This window comes from Xenopus laevis, chromosome 2L (assembly GCF_017654675.1).
Source record: "Xenopus laevis strain J_2021 chromosome 2L, Xenopus_laevis_v10.1, whole genome shotgun sequence".
NCBI lineage: Eukaryota > Metazoa > Chordata > Amphibia > Anura > Pipidae > Xenopus > Xenopus laevis.
The window spans coordinates 102202531-102221969 of record NC_054373.1 but is presented as its reverse complement, the minus strand read 5'-3'; the positions used below and the strand labels follow the sequence as shown (position 1 = coordinate 102221969).

Genomic DNA, 19439 nt, shown 5'->3' with positions numbered 1-19439 from the left:
ATGTTCTGCACAAGCCCTAATCACTGACCTAAAATTGTATAATGAGCAACTCCTTATCTCAGATAGTTGATACCTTTCTGCCACTTATGATTTCTTTTAAAACTCAAAGAAATTAAAGTAATAGTGTAGGGACCCATAGGCATAATGTGCCCCTATGGCTTTAATGTGCTTGTACCTTCAGCAGCTAAGAAGGGAGCGTAGCACAGTTTCTCTCCATGTTGTCACACACTACTGGGTCGCAGCTGCGCCCAGATCAACCTGTGTGGATTGCATTCCTGTTCCGCAGCTGCTGGTGCAAGAGACTTTTGTTTCAGCCACATGAGATACCATGCCCATACCCAAGATGGAGGATGCTAGTGGGATGGATGACCAGATTAGGAGGTCCCAGAGGGGACAGCTCCATATTAGTGTGCTCTGGGTACTGGAACCAACGAATGAGAGGTACCAGTGGAGCTGGAATACATGGACACTAGGGCCAAGTTTGGGTCACAGCAGTGAAGCCCCAGGAAGAGGGAACCTAGTGTGCCTGCAAGTGAAATTCAGGCACTGGAAAGTAAAGGGCTGGTCAGTTCTGGGTGAAACTTGGACTTGATCATGAAGTGCTGGAGTGGTCTTGTACAGACACTCATGAGAGTTGTAATAAAGTTTGAGTAACAGCAACTGCTTTATTATGCACTTGAAAATGTTTCTATGCAGTATTGTGTATGTTGTTTTCTTTTGCAGTTACCATTGTTCTGTGGTATACCTCAGGAGAGGGTACCAGAAGAGGATGTGATGGTACAGTGTTATTGCACTGTTGTGTTGATATTGTGTAAGGATGATTGTACCATTGTCGGGACGAAATAGATTTTCTGCCCTGGGTGTATGTAAGGCCCCATAGGGTTAATGTGCACCTATGGCTTTAAATCCCTACACTACACTATCCCTAACTTTAACTACAGAACACTATCCCTAGTTGCTGGACAGATGCCCATGTAGCTAGTTGTAATTTGCATAGTTGTGCTATTGGCCAAGAGGTGGTGTGACCACATTCTGTCACACTTTGGTATAGTGAGTGAGAAGGGGTGGATCTTCCTCTTTGGCTTCTGGTTGCTGACCCAGCTGAATGTTTCCAGGGAGCCTGGGTGCACCAAGGCCCAGTAAAGCCAGTGTACCCATGAAGGACCTAAACCTCTAGTGTGGAAGTCGGGGAGCAGGGACCCCATCAATGCGGCTAGTGAGTGGCAGGAATATATCTGTTATAGACACTCTAGGAGAGTAAGCCAGTGAGGAAAGATAGAAAGAAGAGCTTTGTGCTCCTTCAAGGATTGTAGCAGGGAGTAGCTTCCCAGGCTGTAAGATTTGCCTACAGTGAAAGGACCACATTGGATAGGGTGTCAGGCTTTAGGTTCTCCTCCCTGACCACTCCACTTAGTGAGATACAGACTACGTGTGAGGAAAATTGTAATGCCTTGACTACATCCTCAGGGAATGCACCTGCATCTACCTCTGATATACTGTCTGAGCTGTGTACCTATATATTCTACAAATGCCTCTGTACTGATATAAGTACCCTGTGGATCATTTGTCTCTATCAAATAAAGTTATTTTGTTCTGTTTGATTGGTGCCCATTTCTTTATTGGTTAAAGCACAGTAGCCTGTGGGAGTTGTAGTTGCGCTACACTGCACCTTCATTTCTTCCACTTTGCAAAGGCCCTGCCTTAAGTGTAAAAGTCCAGTGTACCCATGCTCTAGTATACTAGCTGGATGTTACAACAGTTATAGTGTAAAACCAAAAACTGGGTAAATAGATAGGTTGGGCAAAATAAAAACTGTTTCTATTATAGTTAGTTAGGCAAAATGTAATCTATAAAGGCTGGAGTGAACAGATGTCTAACATAATAGCCAGAACTCAACTTCCTGCTTTACATCTCTCTTACAGAAAAACTATACCCCCCAAACAATGTAGGTCTCTATAAAAAGATATTGCATAAAACAGCTCATATGTAAAATCCTGCTTCATGTAAATAAACCATATTCATAATAATATACTTTTCTAGTAGTATGTGCCATTGGGTAATCATAAATAGAAAATTGCCATTTTAAAAAATAAGGGCTGCCCCCTGGGATCATAGGATTCACTGTACTCACAAACATACCAACAAACCATACATGTTAGGTCACATGAGCCAATTAACAGACAGAGTTGTGTCTTTTGCTTCCACACTTCTTCCTGTTATAGTTAGAGTTGTAGTATTTCTGGTCAGGTGACCTCTGAGACAGCACAGAGACCATCACGAAATGGTGGCTCAAGGCAAGAGATGTAAAAGGGCAATATATACTTAAATATATATTCCAGTTTGGTAAGATTCTTTAATATGCCACTTAATATGATATGAACTATCTGTTGCTTAAGTGTTCATTTTGGGGGTATAGTTTTCCTTTAACTCCCAGTTAGTCAGCTACTTGAAGGGGGCCCCATAGGACATAGCTGTTCAGTGAGTTCAGTGAGTTTGCTTTTTATCCTTAGCATGCAGGTTAGACTCAAAAGCAAATGATTATGACCCATATGGCCCACCCTCAAGTCACTCATTGGTAACCAATCAGAGACCCTCAAAGCAGGAAGCTGGGTTCTGGCTAATTCTATTAGACATCCAGTCACTCGAGTGCTTATATATTACATTTTGACTATCTATATTGAAAAAAATTTTGCACAGAATATCTCTTTAACCATTTTTTATTTTTACACTGAACAAATCATTTAAGTGCATTAATATGATACACAGTCACAAGAATTCCAATGTTTATATTTTTTCTTTTAATTTAATGAAATTGCTCCTTTAATTTACATAACCATATAGAGCAGATGTTCAAAATGAGGATCAGTGAGTTCAAGATACTGTAGAAAGAAAGAACTTACACTCGCACACCCTGGCCGTCCAGATAAACACGAATCCCAGGTGCTCGGCGATAGAGGAACTTGGCAACCTCAGAAGTAACGTAGAAACAGAACACACCGGCACAACATGGGTACTGCTAGCAGGTATAACCTTGCTCGTTTATTGCGGATGCAACGTTTTGGGGCATGACCCCTTTCTCAAGATGCTTGAGATACTGTAGCCATATCTGGTTCATCAACCAATAAGGAATTCTTCCATAAAAAAAATTAAACCAAAAAGATTTTTGTATGTGGCAAGGTATAGAAGTGGACATCTATCTGTCTGAAGTTGTGGCATACATCTCTGCATAGATGCAGATTATGGCTAATCTAATGTTCCTGTTTTGAAAATTAAACAAATGTGGAATTTTAGATTTTTCCATTTTGTTAAAACGTTCAGTTCTGCAAGTTCTTTTATTTATTTAACTGAGTTTATTTAAAAATTCTGTCAGATGTTTGATTTTACATTTATTCCACATAGAATTCTTGTTACAGGTGTAAAATAATCCATGAAAAAGATCCATGACCCATCATATTCAGTAAAGGGCATGCTTATGAGGAACAACTACTGCATTTGTGGATTGTTTAGCCCCTTTACAGCATTTTTTATGTACAATAAAGTTTAATCTCATGGAAATGTCTGATACCTACTTATTAATACAGTCAAATGGAGACAACCACAATTGCAGAAAAAAAATTGCAACAAAACAACTTTTTTCATGCAAGCTGCATTTTTTTATTCTCAAGCTCTTTTTTTTAATCACACAGTTGCAGTCGCATTTCGTCATGGTAAAAAGATGCACCCACATCGTTCCATTCATTTTCAGTGAGGCCAGAAATCTTGACTGTAATAAATGTAAAAATAAAATTCCTTGCAATCTTTTGGCAATTCCCACTGACTTCTATGGAAACTTGACAGCTTTTTCCTTTTCATGTATTTTCATACAAATGTTCATGTGTTTTTGTTTGTGCACCATATGTTATATAAACTATATCAGTAATGTATTCTTTATTTTAAAATTCCTGTTTGATACTGTTCTTTTGAAAGGTAGGATCCAAGCAAAAAAGGAACCTATGTAAACTAATTAGGAGTAGTCCTGAGCACTTTCAGGGGTTGAATTTTTTGAGGAAAAAATAATAGTTTTTAGAGATTTATTATACCCCAAAGTTGCTAAAAATCCAAATCTAAAAATATTCCATCTCAAACCTGTAAAGGTCATGTAGAAGTCAATGGCAGTCCCTGAAGTTGTTTCTTGACATAGTGATCCGCGCTAGATAATCTGATAAAGGGCTTGATTCAACTCAATGCGCTTAAATATCCAATATAATAAAAATGTGTTTAACTCCAAAAATAATGCGCAATTGAATACCTAATTCAATTCCTTGCAATATGGAATTAAGTCAATGAGAGAAATGGTCAACTTTCCATTTTTTACTTCCATTTTCTGAGGAAACGGTTATCGCTCTTTTTTTCGCAAATCATGCCGCAACTCAACACGCAAAATTCTACTTCCATTTAGAATTGCATTAATACAACATATGTCAAGTTCATATCTTTTTCATTTTTTGGTGCAGAAAATAACTTCAGGTTTCCCTCGAAAGGTCAACGATGCCTAAGATTTCTATGAGCATCTATTATTGGCTCATCCCATCCAATAAAACGTTATTACTTAAACATCACACCCATACATAGCAACGTTATGTTCTGGAAAATTTGCTCCTCACCATGAGGCGGCCATAAAACCACATGAGTATCTATATTACCCAATGACCTCCTCGGAAATAAAAGTCCCTTTTGACTTTGAGCCACTCCTGTCTTGTGTTGGCAAAACTGATAAATAAATGACATCTTTTTTTGAAAGCTTGTAGAACTTGAGTCAGTGACTGAGAGAGAGTGGATTGAAACATGCCACTGACAAGCCCTTTTGATGACTAAGTAAGGAATCACTTAGGGGAACCAAGAAACCACTGTGCGGGGATAGTATATTTAAGTTTTGTGTTTGCCACTGCTGGATACTGTATTTCAAATCAAGGACACTCTATGATGCATATTCACCAATCTATATACTGAAACAACTATCCTCCATCTAAAAAATTTAAAGGGATTTTCCAGCTTTAAGGGCTTCTATAGACTATAACAGTGGAATACTCTACTGATACAGTTATTGAGCATCTCTCTAGACAGCCTATGTAAAAATTTAGGAGCATATTTATTCTGCTGTATAATACGGGATGATACACCACACATGCCAGATTTCTCCCTGTAAAAAATGATGTAAAAACTGCACAAAATGTCTATGCGTTTCTTTCTTAGATATACTTCTGCATCAGGCTTTTTCAGATTAATCTGCCTTCCAGTAATATCAGACCATGCTGCACATTGATATGAGTGTACATATGAATGTACCGAAAAGCCCCACTCAGTCTTACTCTTAATGCAACAGAAAACTCATACCCTCAGAAATATGAAACTATGGGGGCTATGCAATAAAATGCACCAAGTTTGCTCAGGAGCAATAACCCATAGCAACCAATAAGATTTTTGGTGTGCTTTTAAACAGGTGACCAGTAAATTATACCTGATTGGATGCCATGGGTTACTGCTCCTGGGCAAACTTGGTGCATTTTATTGCATAGCCCCCATAGTTTCTTATTTCTGTTGCCCATGCTCTTTTGTATATAAGGAGTTCATACAATGTATATCCCCACAGTGCCTAGAAGGGACAGTATATAGAAAAGTGTAGAGTTGGAGTAGCTAGCTATCTGCCTATACATTTTCAGTAAATTAATTACCCATATAATTCACAAAAGTGAACATAGAAAAATTGAGAGCAGAACATTCCTGCAGTGTCAGAATTGTATGGTTCAGGGATAATTACCTTACCGTAACTGCCATTCAATTCAGAAACTATGCATGATGGCACTGAACAAGTAAGAAACCAGTTATAAGGGAATACAATTTTCATAGAAGTAATTATTACTACAGTGACGGCTTTGCTATATTGAAGACCTATTAAAATTAAATGCATTTCAGAGTAGATTCTACTGTTAAAACAGATCTACATTCTTTTAAAACAGCATTGGGTCAGAGAAACACCTCACAAATATGCTCACGTACTGTAAATTGACAGTTATTTCTCAGCTTAATTGGTCCAAGTGAAGATAAATTAATGTTAGGATAGAACAGTCATACTCTGTTATTTTAATGACCTCTTGCAGATTTCAATATTTAAACATTTCGCTAGGAGGAAAAAGTGTTCATCAAAGTTCAATAATTCAAACATATTCAGTAATTTAGTATCATATCCAATCAATAACAAGTCAGAAAAGTGCACTTTCTAAAGGCACAATATGATTCCACAGTGTTTACACTACGCTACAAATAAAATAACCAAGAGTAATTTCCCTAAAACAAAAAAGAAGATGGCACATTTTGAAGAACATGGCACAGGACTAAACATGAAGGGCACACATGTAAATATAAAATTGTTGGCTAATTCAGGACCGAACAGATCTTTCCTGATTTGGTCTCCAATATGATGGATCAAAGTAGGCTGATCTGATCATTATTTTAAATTTATTCTTCATTAAGAGGCTTATTTATCATGCTGTGTAAAACAGTGGAGACAAATATCAATGTTGGTGATGTTGCCCATAGCAACCAATGAGATCTTTGCTTTTGTTTTCGAACTTGTAGGTGACTGTTGAAATTTAATTGCTCACTATTGGCCCATCACCAGTGATGTTTTCCTCCAAAGGTTGTACACAGCATGATAAACAGGCCACTAAAGCCCGTGGTCATACATGCATGAGAGGTGGCTTATTCCACATACAAATACAGGTATGGGATCTGTTATCCAGAATGCTCAGGACCTGGGGTTTCAGGATATGGATCTCTAAACTTTAAATCTCTTAAAAAATCATGTAAACATTAAATAACCCCATTATGATTGTCTTGCATCTAGTAAGGATTACGAATATCTTAGTTGCAATCAAGTACATGTTACTGTTTTATTATTACTGAGAAAAATTTGAATTATTTCATTAAAATGGAGTGTATGGGAGATGACCTTCCAGTAATTTTGGAGCTTTCTGGATAATGGGTTTCCAGATAACAGATCCCATACCTGTATTTAACAAAAACTTTACTATTTATAATACCTTACCATCTAGTTCTTCCACTGAGATGTTGGCAAGCTGTTCGCTATCACTACCAGTAGAGAGTGAACGATTCAAATAGTTATTTCCTTTATATAACAGGCCAGCCGTCACATGGTGGAATGGCATCTTCTCCCTTGACATGGAAAAAATCATATAATATGTTTTACAGATTAAGCAAAAAAAGTATGTATATATCGTATGTGTGTGTAAATCATTTACATGTGGCATCTGTTAGAAAACAAAAACATACATAAATTATTTTCTTAAATATATATATATCTATATTGTATTAGCCATCACCAGTATTCCACATAATAATAAGTGAAATTAAAGATTACTAAATGACCATCAATTCTTCTGTCAAGTCACAAACTCAACTGCCATATTCATGACATAAATGAAGTCACATTTTGACTGCTTGTTGCAACATACAGGAGCTGTTCCAACATCAAGTTCAGCACCCATACCACCACCTCTAATTGCCATGAATTTATAGCATAACTAGAAGTCCCTGCCTTAAATGAAAAGTGTAGTTAGCCAAAAAAATAATCTATAAAAGCTGAAGTGAAGAGATGTCTTATGTAATAGCCAGTACACAGCTTCCACCTTTGCAGCTCTGTAACCTCCTAGTTAGTTTGTGTCTTAAAGGTAGGGCTTCCACCTTTTGGGGGCATTTCAGTGACATCATAGTGCAGACATCATGGGGTGGGGCGTTGACATCACAGGGTGGTGCTATGATGAGGTGATCGATTATTGGCCCATTTTCTTTCATTTTGAAATTTCCGAAAACCAGGCTGTTGCTTGGTCAATAAGTTAATAAAGAAATATTAAAGAAATAAGTTGTAGAGAAATATTATGAAAGCAAGGAAAAAGTAAGATTCTACTCATACAGAAATCCAGCCTGATCAATGGATATAATATATCAATGGTCCAGCCTGATCAATGGAATAATACCACAGGCTCTATTCTTTGCAGGCATTATAATAATGTTTATGAGAAAAGGCTAACTGATTTTTAAACAGTACATATGCACACGCACACTGTATAATTGATTTACTTTGAATAGCACAGCTTTATTCACCCATAAAAATCCACATCCAACTCCAATTTGATCAATTATATTCTACACATGAAGCACAAGTAGCAATGGTAGTCAGAGCAATTAATTAAGTCAGTAGAATTTTCAAGTGAATTGGTTTCCATGTGTAATTACATTTTTTCTTAACTTCTACAGAGAACTAGGGGGCACAGTGGGACACCTTTATGATTGGGTTTAGTGTCCCTTTAAACAGTGTGGCAAAGGAAATAATGTGTGTGTTTTTAAAAAAAAATATTATAAAAGCAAATGAAAAGTGAGATATTAGAAGAATTCAGTTTGATCAATGGATATAGTACCATGTGCTTCATTTCTCTGCAGACACCCACTGTCTCTCAATCAAAGGTATAATAATGTGTATGAGAAAAGGCCAATTGATTTTTAGCAATCAACAAAATAGCGTATTTTTGTTGCCAAAGTCTTCTTCTATAAAGACAATAACGGTGCTTCATCAACAGGAGGAAAAAAATATGAAGAGAAAATAAACCCAAACAATTAAAAATGCAGGTTAGAAATGCCAAGCTAATAATTATTCTGTACAAAAATAATGTTCTATTATGTATACCTTTTATTACTTTTTTTTAGGTTTTAGTATTATTTTAGTATTGCAGATTAATATATAGCTCCACTGTGTCCAAAATGAGAACAGTTAGCATAATTTGTATTTTCTTTTACTCTGAAAAGCCAAAAATATATATGACCAGCAATAAAGTCTGTAAAGCCACCAGATATAGTGTATCAAGGATACTCTATCTGGACAAAATTGCATTTATATATATTTAAAATTATTGTGTGCTTCTCCCCATAAATATGACAAGGAAAAAAACCTTTATGGATACGTATATATGTAACAGCTCCACTCATTAAGACTGAGAAAAATATAAAAGCCACCTTGGCAATGTTATAAAGTCATTACTCAAAAGGTTAAGGTAGATGTATTGTTAACTTTTGTTCTCTTTGCTACTGGGCAAATTATGACTGGCACCAATTTCTATAAAATGTTTATGTCATGAACGTTATGAAGTCTTTCCTTTTTATTATCACACAAATCAATACAGGAATAAATCTATTGCTTTCTCATGGCCATAACTGTATTTGCTAGTTAAAATGACATTCTCTTCTACAGTTTTAAATAATGAATACATAGTAACTGCCTCAGGCATATGATGACTGATGATTTTGGGCTACATTTATGAACAAACTTTTCAGAGTACATAGTAAGTCCCTGCCCTGTAGATCTTGCTTTTTAAATCTGCCCTCCTCCATACAGAATTTCAAATCATACAATATATAGATATATTGTTCAGTTATATGTTTGTAACCCCCCCCAAATAATTGATTTAGCCAATTACCCTTTATTTGCATTTAAACTAAATCTTACTAAACAAAACTGCTGAACTACAATTAATAATGAGGTAAAAACTGCGCTTAGTCCAAATGTGACAGGGGAGATGAGCTGCACCAATATTCAGTTAATGGATCCACTTATCCACGTTTCAAAAAAAGTTCATAGGGGTGATGGAGGTGCGCTGAAGATACTCGGGGGAATCCTATAGGAACAAGAATAGACAAAGCCTCTATGGTGTATTATCCTTTGTATGCAAGGCTGCTGTTGAATGGCAGTTCTACTCACATTTAGAAAGAGATCGTATCGCAGAAAGTAAAAGTACGTCGGATCTGTTGCCGTCGTTCGTGTGCCTGGTATCGCTGTAAGATTAGCGTGTAATTCAATGTCAGTTTGGATCCGGCTGGTAGCAGATCCCTTCAAGCCGGCTGCTTTAAGGTTGGTGCTCCTACGCTGACAGGAAAGGTTCGTTTTTCTCAGGTAGCGGTCAGGCTTTGCTCCCAAATGCCAAAGTCGGCGTTCTCTCCCACGTGGTTTGATGATCCTGTTGCAGTGTGATTTGGCGATGTCTGCAAATGTCTTTAAAGGATTTGTTTGTCCAAGTGCAATACTTAGAAAATAGAATTCAGGACATGTTTTTGCCTTATTAGAAATTCAATTTATTCACATAAAATAGTTACAGGCCCAACGCGTTTCGTATCCAGTGATACTTCATCAGGGGCTAATTTCCCATACTCCCTCTTGGAAGGTTTTTTATCCCCTCTGTGGGAGGTTCCTTCAATTAAAATTCCAACCAATTAAAATTCCATTCGTTTAGTAACATTGTGCATTGGATAAAGCACACTTTGTATACTCATATATTGGCATTGTGCAATGAATAAAACACACTTTAAATAGTCACATTAAAACAATCAGTCTTTTAAAAAGCATTTTATATCTATATCGATATTCATACCATTAGGGGTCAGGGTCTTTAATTTGTGTATCCAGAAAGTTTCTTCTTGTGATATTGTTTTATTTATATCACTCCCACGCCAGTGTTTCTTTTTCAGGGATATTCCCATAAAGGTAAGTAGTGTCGGATCTGAGTTATGGTGGGTTTTAAAATGTGCTGGAACACTATGGGTGGTCATCCCTTTATGTATATTATTTACATGTTCTCGTATTCGAGTCTTTAAATTTCTAATAGTTCTCCCTACATATTGTAGTTTACAGGGACATTGTAATAAATATATGACATTTTTACTGTCACAGGTAATTGTATCTTTTATATTGAATTCTTCATTTGTCACATTGGACTTGAATTTAAAAGATTTTCTTGTGTCATTTTTACAAGTTTTGCATGCTTTGCAGTTCCCACATGAATAAAACCCGTTTTGTCCTGTATTGAGAAATGTTTTTTCTTTCATTAAAAGCTAAACAGCTTGGTACCAGCATTTGTTTTATCGTTTGTGGTCTTTTGTATATTACTTTGGGTTTTTCAGTTAAGAATCCTGATAGGTCTTTATCGTTTCTTAAAATATGCCAGTGTTTCTTTATTATTTGTTCCAGGTTTTTATTAGAGTTCTTAAATGTTGTAATAAATGAAATAGAATTATCTTGGGTGTTTTCTCTTCTTTTGTAATTATTTTTCAACATTTCGTTTCGATCTTTCATATCACACATCTTTTTGGCTTTATCTACATTTTCTTTTCTATACCCTTTTTCTTTGAATTGATTATATAGTATGTTACATTCTTTTTCATAGTCACTTGATTTGCTGCAATTTCTTTTGACTCTATTAAATTGGCTAAGAGGTATATTTTCTAACCATTTCTTATGATGACAACTCGAATTGAGGATAAAGCCATTGCAGTCAGTGGGTTTACGGTACAAGCTAGTCACAAATTTGTTGTTCTCTATTGTTATTGTCAGGTCCAGAAAATTTACACTCTGTGTACTGAATTCGCTAGTAAAATTTAAATTAAATTCATTTTGATTTATACTGGTGAGGAAAGTTTTTAGTGACTGTTCTGGACCTTTCCAGATAAAAAGGCAATCATCTATGTAGCGTTTCCACGCTATTAATCCGTTATTTGGGTTAAGTAGGGGATTAATGTTATATTTCTCCCAATATCCCATAAATAGATTAGCATAACTAGGAGCGAATCTAGTTCCCATTGCTGTCCCCTTGATTTGTAGGAAATAATTCCCTTCGAACCAGAAATAATTTTTATCCAAAATGAAACTGATGCCTTTGAGTAAAAATTCTTTTTGTTCTGTTTTGATAGTTAGATCATCATCTAAAAAATGTTGCTTCTATTCCTTGGTGGTGATCTATAACAGTATATAAGGAGGTCACATCACACGTTCCTATAATATACCCATCAGAACATGGTGTATTATTTATAAAATCGATTGTTTGTATGGTATCTTTGAGGTAGGAGGGTAGTTTAGTAACATATTTTTGTAGAAAGATATCTATATATTCAGACAAATTAGATGTTAGAGATCCAAATCCAGATATTATTGGACGGCCCGGTGGGTTGGTCTGATTTTTATGTATTTTCGGTAAGGTGTATATTACCGTAATTTTAGGGTGGAGGACATTTAGGTAAGTAAACTCGTTCTTTGATAGGATTCCTGTTATTCTGGCAGTTTCTAACAATTTGTTTCTTTAACTGCTTGTATGTGGTTGAATCAGATAATTGTCGGTTAATTTCCCCTATGTAGTTTTCTTTTGTCATGATCACTATTCCACCTCCTTTGTCTGCGGGTTTGATTACTATAGTTTTATCGCTTCTCAGTTCTTTAAGCGCTCTGCGTTCTGCGAAGGTTAGATTTTGTTTAGTGGACTTTTCTTCCAAATTATCCAAATCTTTGAGTACTAGATCTTTGAAAGTAGTGATGAAGTGGCTATTGGCAAACGTGGGGTTAAAATCTGATTTAGGTTTGAGTGTTGTATGGGTGTAATTTGGAATAGGTGGATCACAACTAGGTGAATTTTTGGCAAAAAATTTTTTTAGGCTTAACTTTCGAATAAATTTATGAGTGTCTATATAAGTTTGGAACTTATTTAGCTTATTTGTAGGTGCAAATTTAAGTCCTTTGTTCAAAACTTTTATATGTTTTGGTTCCAGTGTTTTGTTAGTTAGTTGCTACATATACCACATATACCACCTCTACATATACCACCTCTTTACTAGCAAAACAAGATTGTTGGGAATACTTATTACACTGGGACTTCACTAAAGAGGTTCCTTTTCAAAATAAAATATTACAAATACTGTAAAATACATTTGTGATACAGTTCAGTAAACCACCCAACTATTCAATGTATTGAGATCTTATAAATGTATTTCTAATTCAACATAGAGATTATGCATATAAAACCTAGAAGCTGGTGCTGTGTGGTTTCAATAATAGATGGCAAGTAATGGCAAACCCTTACAATTGAACAGCCAATAAAAAAATTGTAACAATAAATATACTGCTCTTTAAGATCATACCATATGGGGCATATTCAAGGGAACCTGCCTGTCACTGGCAACGACAGTAAGCCATAGAATGAGCATATTGAGTTCTATCCTTCTAGCCTCAGATATCCACCTGGTTATGGGAAAGTAACATCCAATCAAAAGTTTTCCTTTAGTCTTTCTCATCCAATAATGTTCTGCTATTCCCAGGAACCAAGCTAGCAATTTTAGGCACAGATTACCATGAGTAAAGCTGGCTCTGAAATCAATTATGAAGGCTAGTGTTCTTTACAATGTGCAATTACAATGTCTACAATACGCTATCAACCAGAAAAAGATAAGTAGGCATGCAAGCCACATAGAACAGGGTACATATTCAGTTAAAGTATCCATATGGCATTTAGAAAACATTACAAAAATGTTGTGAATATAAAAATGAATATAAAAAACAGTGCAGCAGTCACCAAGAAAAAAACTGAATGCCTGGTGCTCCCATTAAAACCTTATAGATCAATACCATTATTACGAATTTAATGAGTGGTAGCACGCTGAAATAGGGGTGATTTGCTTTTCCCTTGGATATCTTGATTGTATGATTCATAACTCAGAATCTGAGGTTACTTCGTATCCCTCCAACCTACAAAAATCCCCATTAGCATTTAAAGGGTTGGTTTAATATCAAGTTAACTTTTAGTAAGTTATAGAATGGCCAATTCTGAGCAATTTAAGGCATAAGTCATACTTATGGGAGAATTTTTGGGGATTTTTTGAATAAGCCTCCACATTCTCTCAAATTTCCTCTATAATATTAGGGTCCCAGATGGGTTTTTTTCTGATAAAATTTCTGCAAAAGCCCATGCTTGAATTATTTCTTAATTTTTTGGCAAATGTTTTTTTAAAATTCCACCGTATATAATTATTTATTGTATGCGTGTGTGCTTTTAAGAGCCAGCAGATAATTACTTCCTTTAATTTCAAAATTTTAGAAAGCTACTAAGGAGGTAGGAATAATGAAAGGAACAGATATTCATGTCTATTTGATTTTAATGATTTGCTCAGTTAGGCAGTAGCAGGTGTTTAATTGCATCTGCAAAGCAAGTAATCAGCAGTTACATTGCGGTTTATGTATCTCTAGCTAAGAAATGGAGAATAAAACATACAAAACATTTTTAATTTTCCTTAATAAACTGTTTGAGCAAAACCAGTAAGAAAAATGAGCTGGTGTTTGTAAGCAAATATAATAAATGCCCATTTGGAGCATACGTTTGTGGGGACCCCATATGCCCATAAGCAAATCAACTATTATTATAAGTATAAGTGCCAGTTCCCAGTTCAAGTGTTATCCAGGTTCTCCCAGAGATAGTCTTTGAGTTTCGTTTTAAAAACACTGAAGGAGGATTCTCTCCTGAGAGATTCAGGAATGGCATTCCTAATATAAGGAGTCGCAAGAGAGAAAGGTTTGATACGGGAAACAACAGTAGTAATGGGGGGTACAACCAAGCGGTTGCCCCGAGAGGAGTGGAGGTTTTGGCCAGGAACATATAGAGAAACAAGAGATGAGATGTAGTTAGGTGCAGAGCAATGAAGGGCTTTGAAGTTTATGAGGAGGAGTTTATAAGTTATTCTTTGTTTTATAGGAAGCCATAATAAGGACTTCAGCAGCGGAGGGACCTGTACCCTTTTGGATGATAGGAGGATGAGAGGAGGATAATTCTAGCAGCAGTGTTTAATACAGACTGTAGAGGGGAGAGATGGGAGTAAGGGAGGCCAGTTAGTAGAAGGTTACAGTAATCTAGTCTGGATAGGGTTAGAGCATGCATGATTGTCTTGGCCGTAGCAGGTGAAGGAAGGGACAGATTTTGGCAATATTGTGTAAGAAAAAGTGACAGGTTTTGACAGTGTTGTTAATATGATCAGTGAAGGAGAGAGAGGAGTCAAAGATTACCCCCAGACAGCTTGCTGAGTTGACAGGATTAATGAACATGCCATCAATAGAGATAGTAAATAGGGGATTAGGACCAGGCTTAAGTGGAAAGATGATTAGTTCAGTTTTTGTTAGGTTGAGTTTGAGGTGGCGCTGGTTCATCTAATTTGAGATAGCTAGGAGGCAGTTAGAGATTTGAACCTCTGTTTCAGCTGTTAATGAAGGGGTGGATAAATATTTGTGTATCATCAGCATACAGATGATAATTAGATAGAGAGAGAGAGAGAGAGAGAGAGAGAGAGAGAGAGAGAGAGAGAGAGAGAGAGAGAGAGAGAGAGAGAGAGAGAGAGAGAGAGAGAGAGAGAGAGAGAGAGAGAGATAGATAGATAGATAGATAGATAGATAGATAGATAGATAGATAGATAGATAGATAGATCGATATATAATAGATATACTGTACAGCTGAATGCAAAGGTATGGACAGCACTGGTCATATTATTTGTTTAGTTTATTTTGTAAGTGAAAAGTACTATATGACTACTGCAGGAATCATATTTGCAAATGTTAATGCACAGTTATATTTTATTTCAATATAAATTAAAACATAGAAAGGAGGACAACAGTAAATGTGGCATGTGACAACCCTTTGGACTAGATATGTTGGTCAAAAAGGCAAAGGCAACCCCCATATGACCTCAAAACCTCAGAAAGTGTGGCCGACAGGTACAGGATGCAGCATTGCTTGCACAAAAATGGAAGAGTCATCATAAGGAAGCCTCAACCTGTGATCTCACCACAATAATCAATCCCTGAGGTAAACAAGGCCTTTAGGAAAAAAATGATGGGTCACCCACAGCACACAAAAATATCACAGGTGACCCATGATTTCACATGTGTGAAACAGTCATGTGAAACAGTCAGTGAAACAGCTGAAAATGAGATGGTTCCTACAACAAGACAAATGGGGAAATGTAATATTGGTCACTATCAGAAAAATTGTTCGCAATGTGAATAAATGTTTTACCTTTAATTTTTCCATTTGCGAACACTTTGCTTCTAACATGACAGTAGGATAGTAATTATGAATCATTAATATTTGCAATGCAATAAAAGTGTAATGAAGAATATTACATTGCAACATGCTAATCTTATTCACACATTAGTTCTCTTTGCAAATGTTATTACATTTCCCCCAAAGATCCTAAATATACCTCAAAATTTTTGACACCATAAGATGAAGGTTTAAAAATGTCCCTCACAATCCCCTGATTTAAACATAATTGAAAATCTGTCAATAGAGAAGATCCAAGAAGATATTGGAATTAGAAGTGATGTGCAAGAAAGGATGGGCAAAAATTCCTAGAATAAGAATTGAAAGACTCTTAACTGTATACAAAAGGCATTTAGAAGCTGCAATCTGTGCCAAAGAGAGTGTTACCACGTCCAAATTTGTTTGTGACAGATATGTTGCTTTTTTAACTCGCTGATTGCTACAATAGTTTTTTTTACTACCTTTCACTCCACAAAATGTAATTTTGCAAGGGGAGCTTAAACTTTTGCTTTTAACGAAATATTAAATACCTGGATGCTGATAACACAAGGATGTAAAAACAAAAAGAATAGCACTCCGCAGGTTTTGAATATAGTGTTAAAATTTTAATTCAAAATGTTATTTAAAACCAACATTTTGGTCACAATTAGTGACCTTTTTGACTTTCTGTTTCATTTTCCTTGAGAAAGGACATTGATTTTGACCAAAAGGTCAGGCTTTGAATATAACTTTATTTTTTATTAGTGCCACTTAAAGAAAACATACACTATGGTTCATGCTACTATGCTTTTTAAGAAGCATAATTAAATATATTTAAAATGCCCCAAACCACCCAAAAGACATCCAACTCAACTAATGAACTTACATCTTATGGAGCCTTAATGCCTGTGCACCAAAGAATCTCATAGAGGCATATTTATCAAAAATTCACCCACTTTCTATTCATTCGTATGGGATTTTTAGAAGATTTTTTAGAAGTTTTAGAATCATATTTATCAATTGTTGAATTTTAGAGTTCACAATTTGAGAAATAGGCTTCTGAAAACCCCATAGGAATGAATTAGAAAGTGTGTGTTTTTCTGTAGTAAACTCTAATCTCACATTTTGATAAATCTATCCCTTAGAGTCCTAATGGTAAAATATTATTAAGAAGTTGTTTTTTTAATGTGTACATTCCATCGCTATGTCTAGTATGTGTATGTGGACCTACAAACCAGCCCACACTGAGATGACCATCTCAAAAGACAAATAAACATTAATGCATCTTATCACATCCATGATCATATCACAGCAGAGGCATGCATAGCATTTATGTTTTAGGGGCCAATTTACTAACATTCTGATATCAATTTTTTTTCATTAATCATATTTTTTCTCTAAATATCTTTTTTTCTAACTTCACTAAAACTCTAAAAAGTTAAGATGTATGAAGTATACAAAAACTACAAAAACCTCTAATAAAAAAAGTTGGCAAGTTAAAACAATTGAGGTGCTATAGAAGTTAATGGGAGTGGCACTGATCCTATTGGACCATTTTTTTAGTCGTTCAGACTTTTAGAGTTTTTCAGATATTTTTTCATTAGTAATTGTCGAAAAAAACTCACATTTTTAGAGGTTTTCCTATTTTCTGGCTCATAGTTCCACGTTTTTTTCCATTTGTACTTGTATTCAGATCTTTTAATTACTTTCATGGCATTCGTGATTTCAAAAAGCTCTAAATGCACTAAAATTGGACCTTTAATAAATGGGCCTCCCTTAGAATTCCAGAGAGTTCCAAAACTAGCAGTAATGTGTACTATGAGTGCACAGTAGCACCTAGCAGAGATTCTTTGATTTATCTTTCCAATAAGATAAGAACACTGATAAAAAAGTCAAGTGAATTGAAAAATAATGATTAAAACCTACAAATTCTATATAGTGCATTCATTTCAGCTTTGCTATAATTTGAAATGTTGACAGCTGCAAGATAAAACTGGTGCCATTATGTACAGCTGTCTGTGAATTCTGTTTTCGTTCTGTTTTTGTTTTTGGGAAATGATAGCACTATAATGATTAATATTTACAAATGTAGAATTTTACCCACTTTAAAATCCTCCTCAGAAGAGGTGCCCTGTTAACTCATTTAGTTCAGAAGCTAGCAACAGGAGGAGAATTGTACAGCACAAGATATTGGTACCAGCTTCTTAACCATTAACTTTCAGCACTGAACCAATAGTTGCTAATATTTAATGCAGTACAGTTTGTTTAGACATATAGTTGTTAAAATTCAACAAAAACCACGCATCCAGACTCAAACTATTCAAAGTATCAAAAAGCAACAAAGGTTGGAGGTACTGATAAACAAAAACCTCTTCTGTTTATATTTTGTGTAATCTGCCACAATGCAAACTAATATAATCCATCTAGAAGAAATTCACTTTTAGCAGATTTTTCCAACTAATTCTCACTAAGGGCCTCTGTTCCTCAGTAATTTAAACCTGACTTGATATCACCCTGGAAAAACTTTTGTGTGATATTGTTTATGACTGAAGACCTTTAGTAAAAGTGGCCATTACATGAATAACTAATACAACAAAGCACCAGGGCACATCATCGGAATGAGTTGGGCCCTGCAAACCTGCTCCCCACCAAAAATTAATTTTGCTCCGCCATAATCTCCCCCAATCATGGGTGCAATGGAGAAGCTATGAGGTGCCTTGTAAAGTCAGCTAACACCTATGGCAAGCAAAACAAAATAAATAAACAGAATAGATAGAATAAAATAGATGCAGTAATTCAGTACTTATATAGTTTATATTATTGAATATATTATTAAATTATCATATCCAAAATGAATAAATCATTTGCATGCTCTGCAAAGTGAAAATTACATTTCTAAAGAAGACTGATCTGGTTCAATATTAGTGTAAGGCTTCATTAAAGAATCCATATATTCACAAAGGTCAGTAGTGCTGTAGCTGACCACACAAAAAAATTCTTTAACTTTGGATTTGAATAAATTGAGAGCTGAATTGAGATATTAGAAGACTGCGTGATGACTTACCAGTGCATCTAGCAAAATATAGATTTGTAAAAGTGCTAAAGTTCAAAGAAGTTGGATTCCACCTTGAAAACAAGACTAATTGGACTTTAGGATACAATTGATCCTATTTGATGGCAGTCTATTAATCACAGGATGTTAAATAAAATGTTTAAGGAACTGCTTAATTTCCAGGAAAAGGCTCATTAGAAGTTTATTGCCTTGAAGTTAACATCAATCTCTGTCACTAATTACAGGTGTTTTTGAAAGTATATTGATTATCTCAATTTAATGAATACCTTAAATGTATTACTGTAAAACATGTTAAACAAATAAACACAAAGCATGCAACAATATCTCACCTCTGTACATCACTTCTTTAATTGCCAAATTAACCTAGAGACAGAATCTTCGATTTACACAATCCTCCCTCATTTCTTCTTCCCACTCTCAACTCGAGGACTTTTCAC

General features: G+C 35.5%; 1 protein-coding gene across 1 annotated transcript in view; it reads right to left on the bottom strand.

The window, feature by feature from the left end:
* The window catches only part of caln1.L (calneuron 1 L homeolog), a 186530-nt gene that overhangs the window by 129387 nt on the left and 37704 nt on the right, over positions 1-19439 (bottom strand). Inside the window, exon 3 of the mRNA XM_041582260.1 lies at positions 7085-7212. Within this exon, the coding sequence (XP_041438194.1) occupies positions 7085-7205 (121 nt within the window). The 5' untranslated portion in view covers positions 7206-7212. The remainder of the gene's footprint in view (positions 1-7084; positions 7213-19439) is intronic.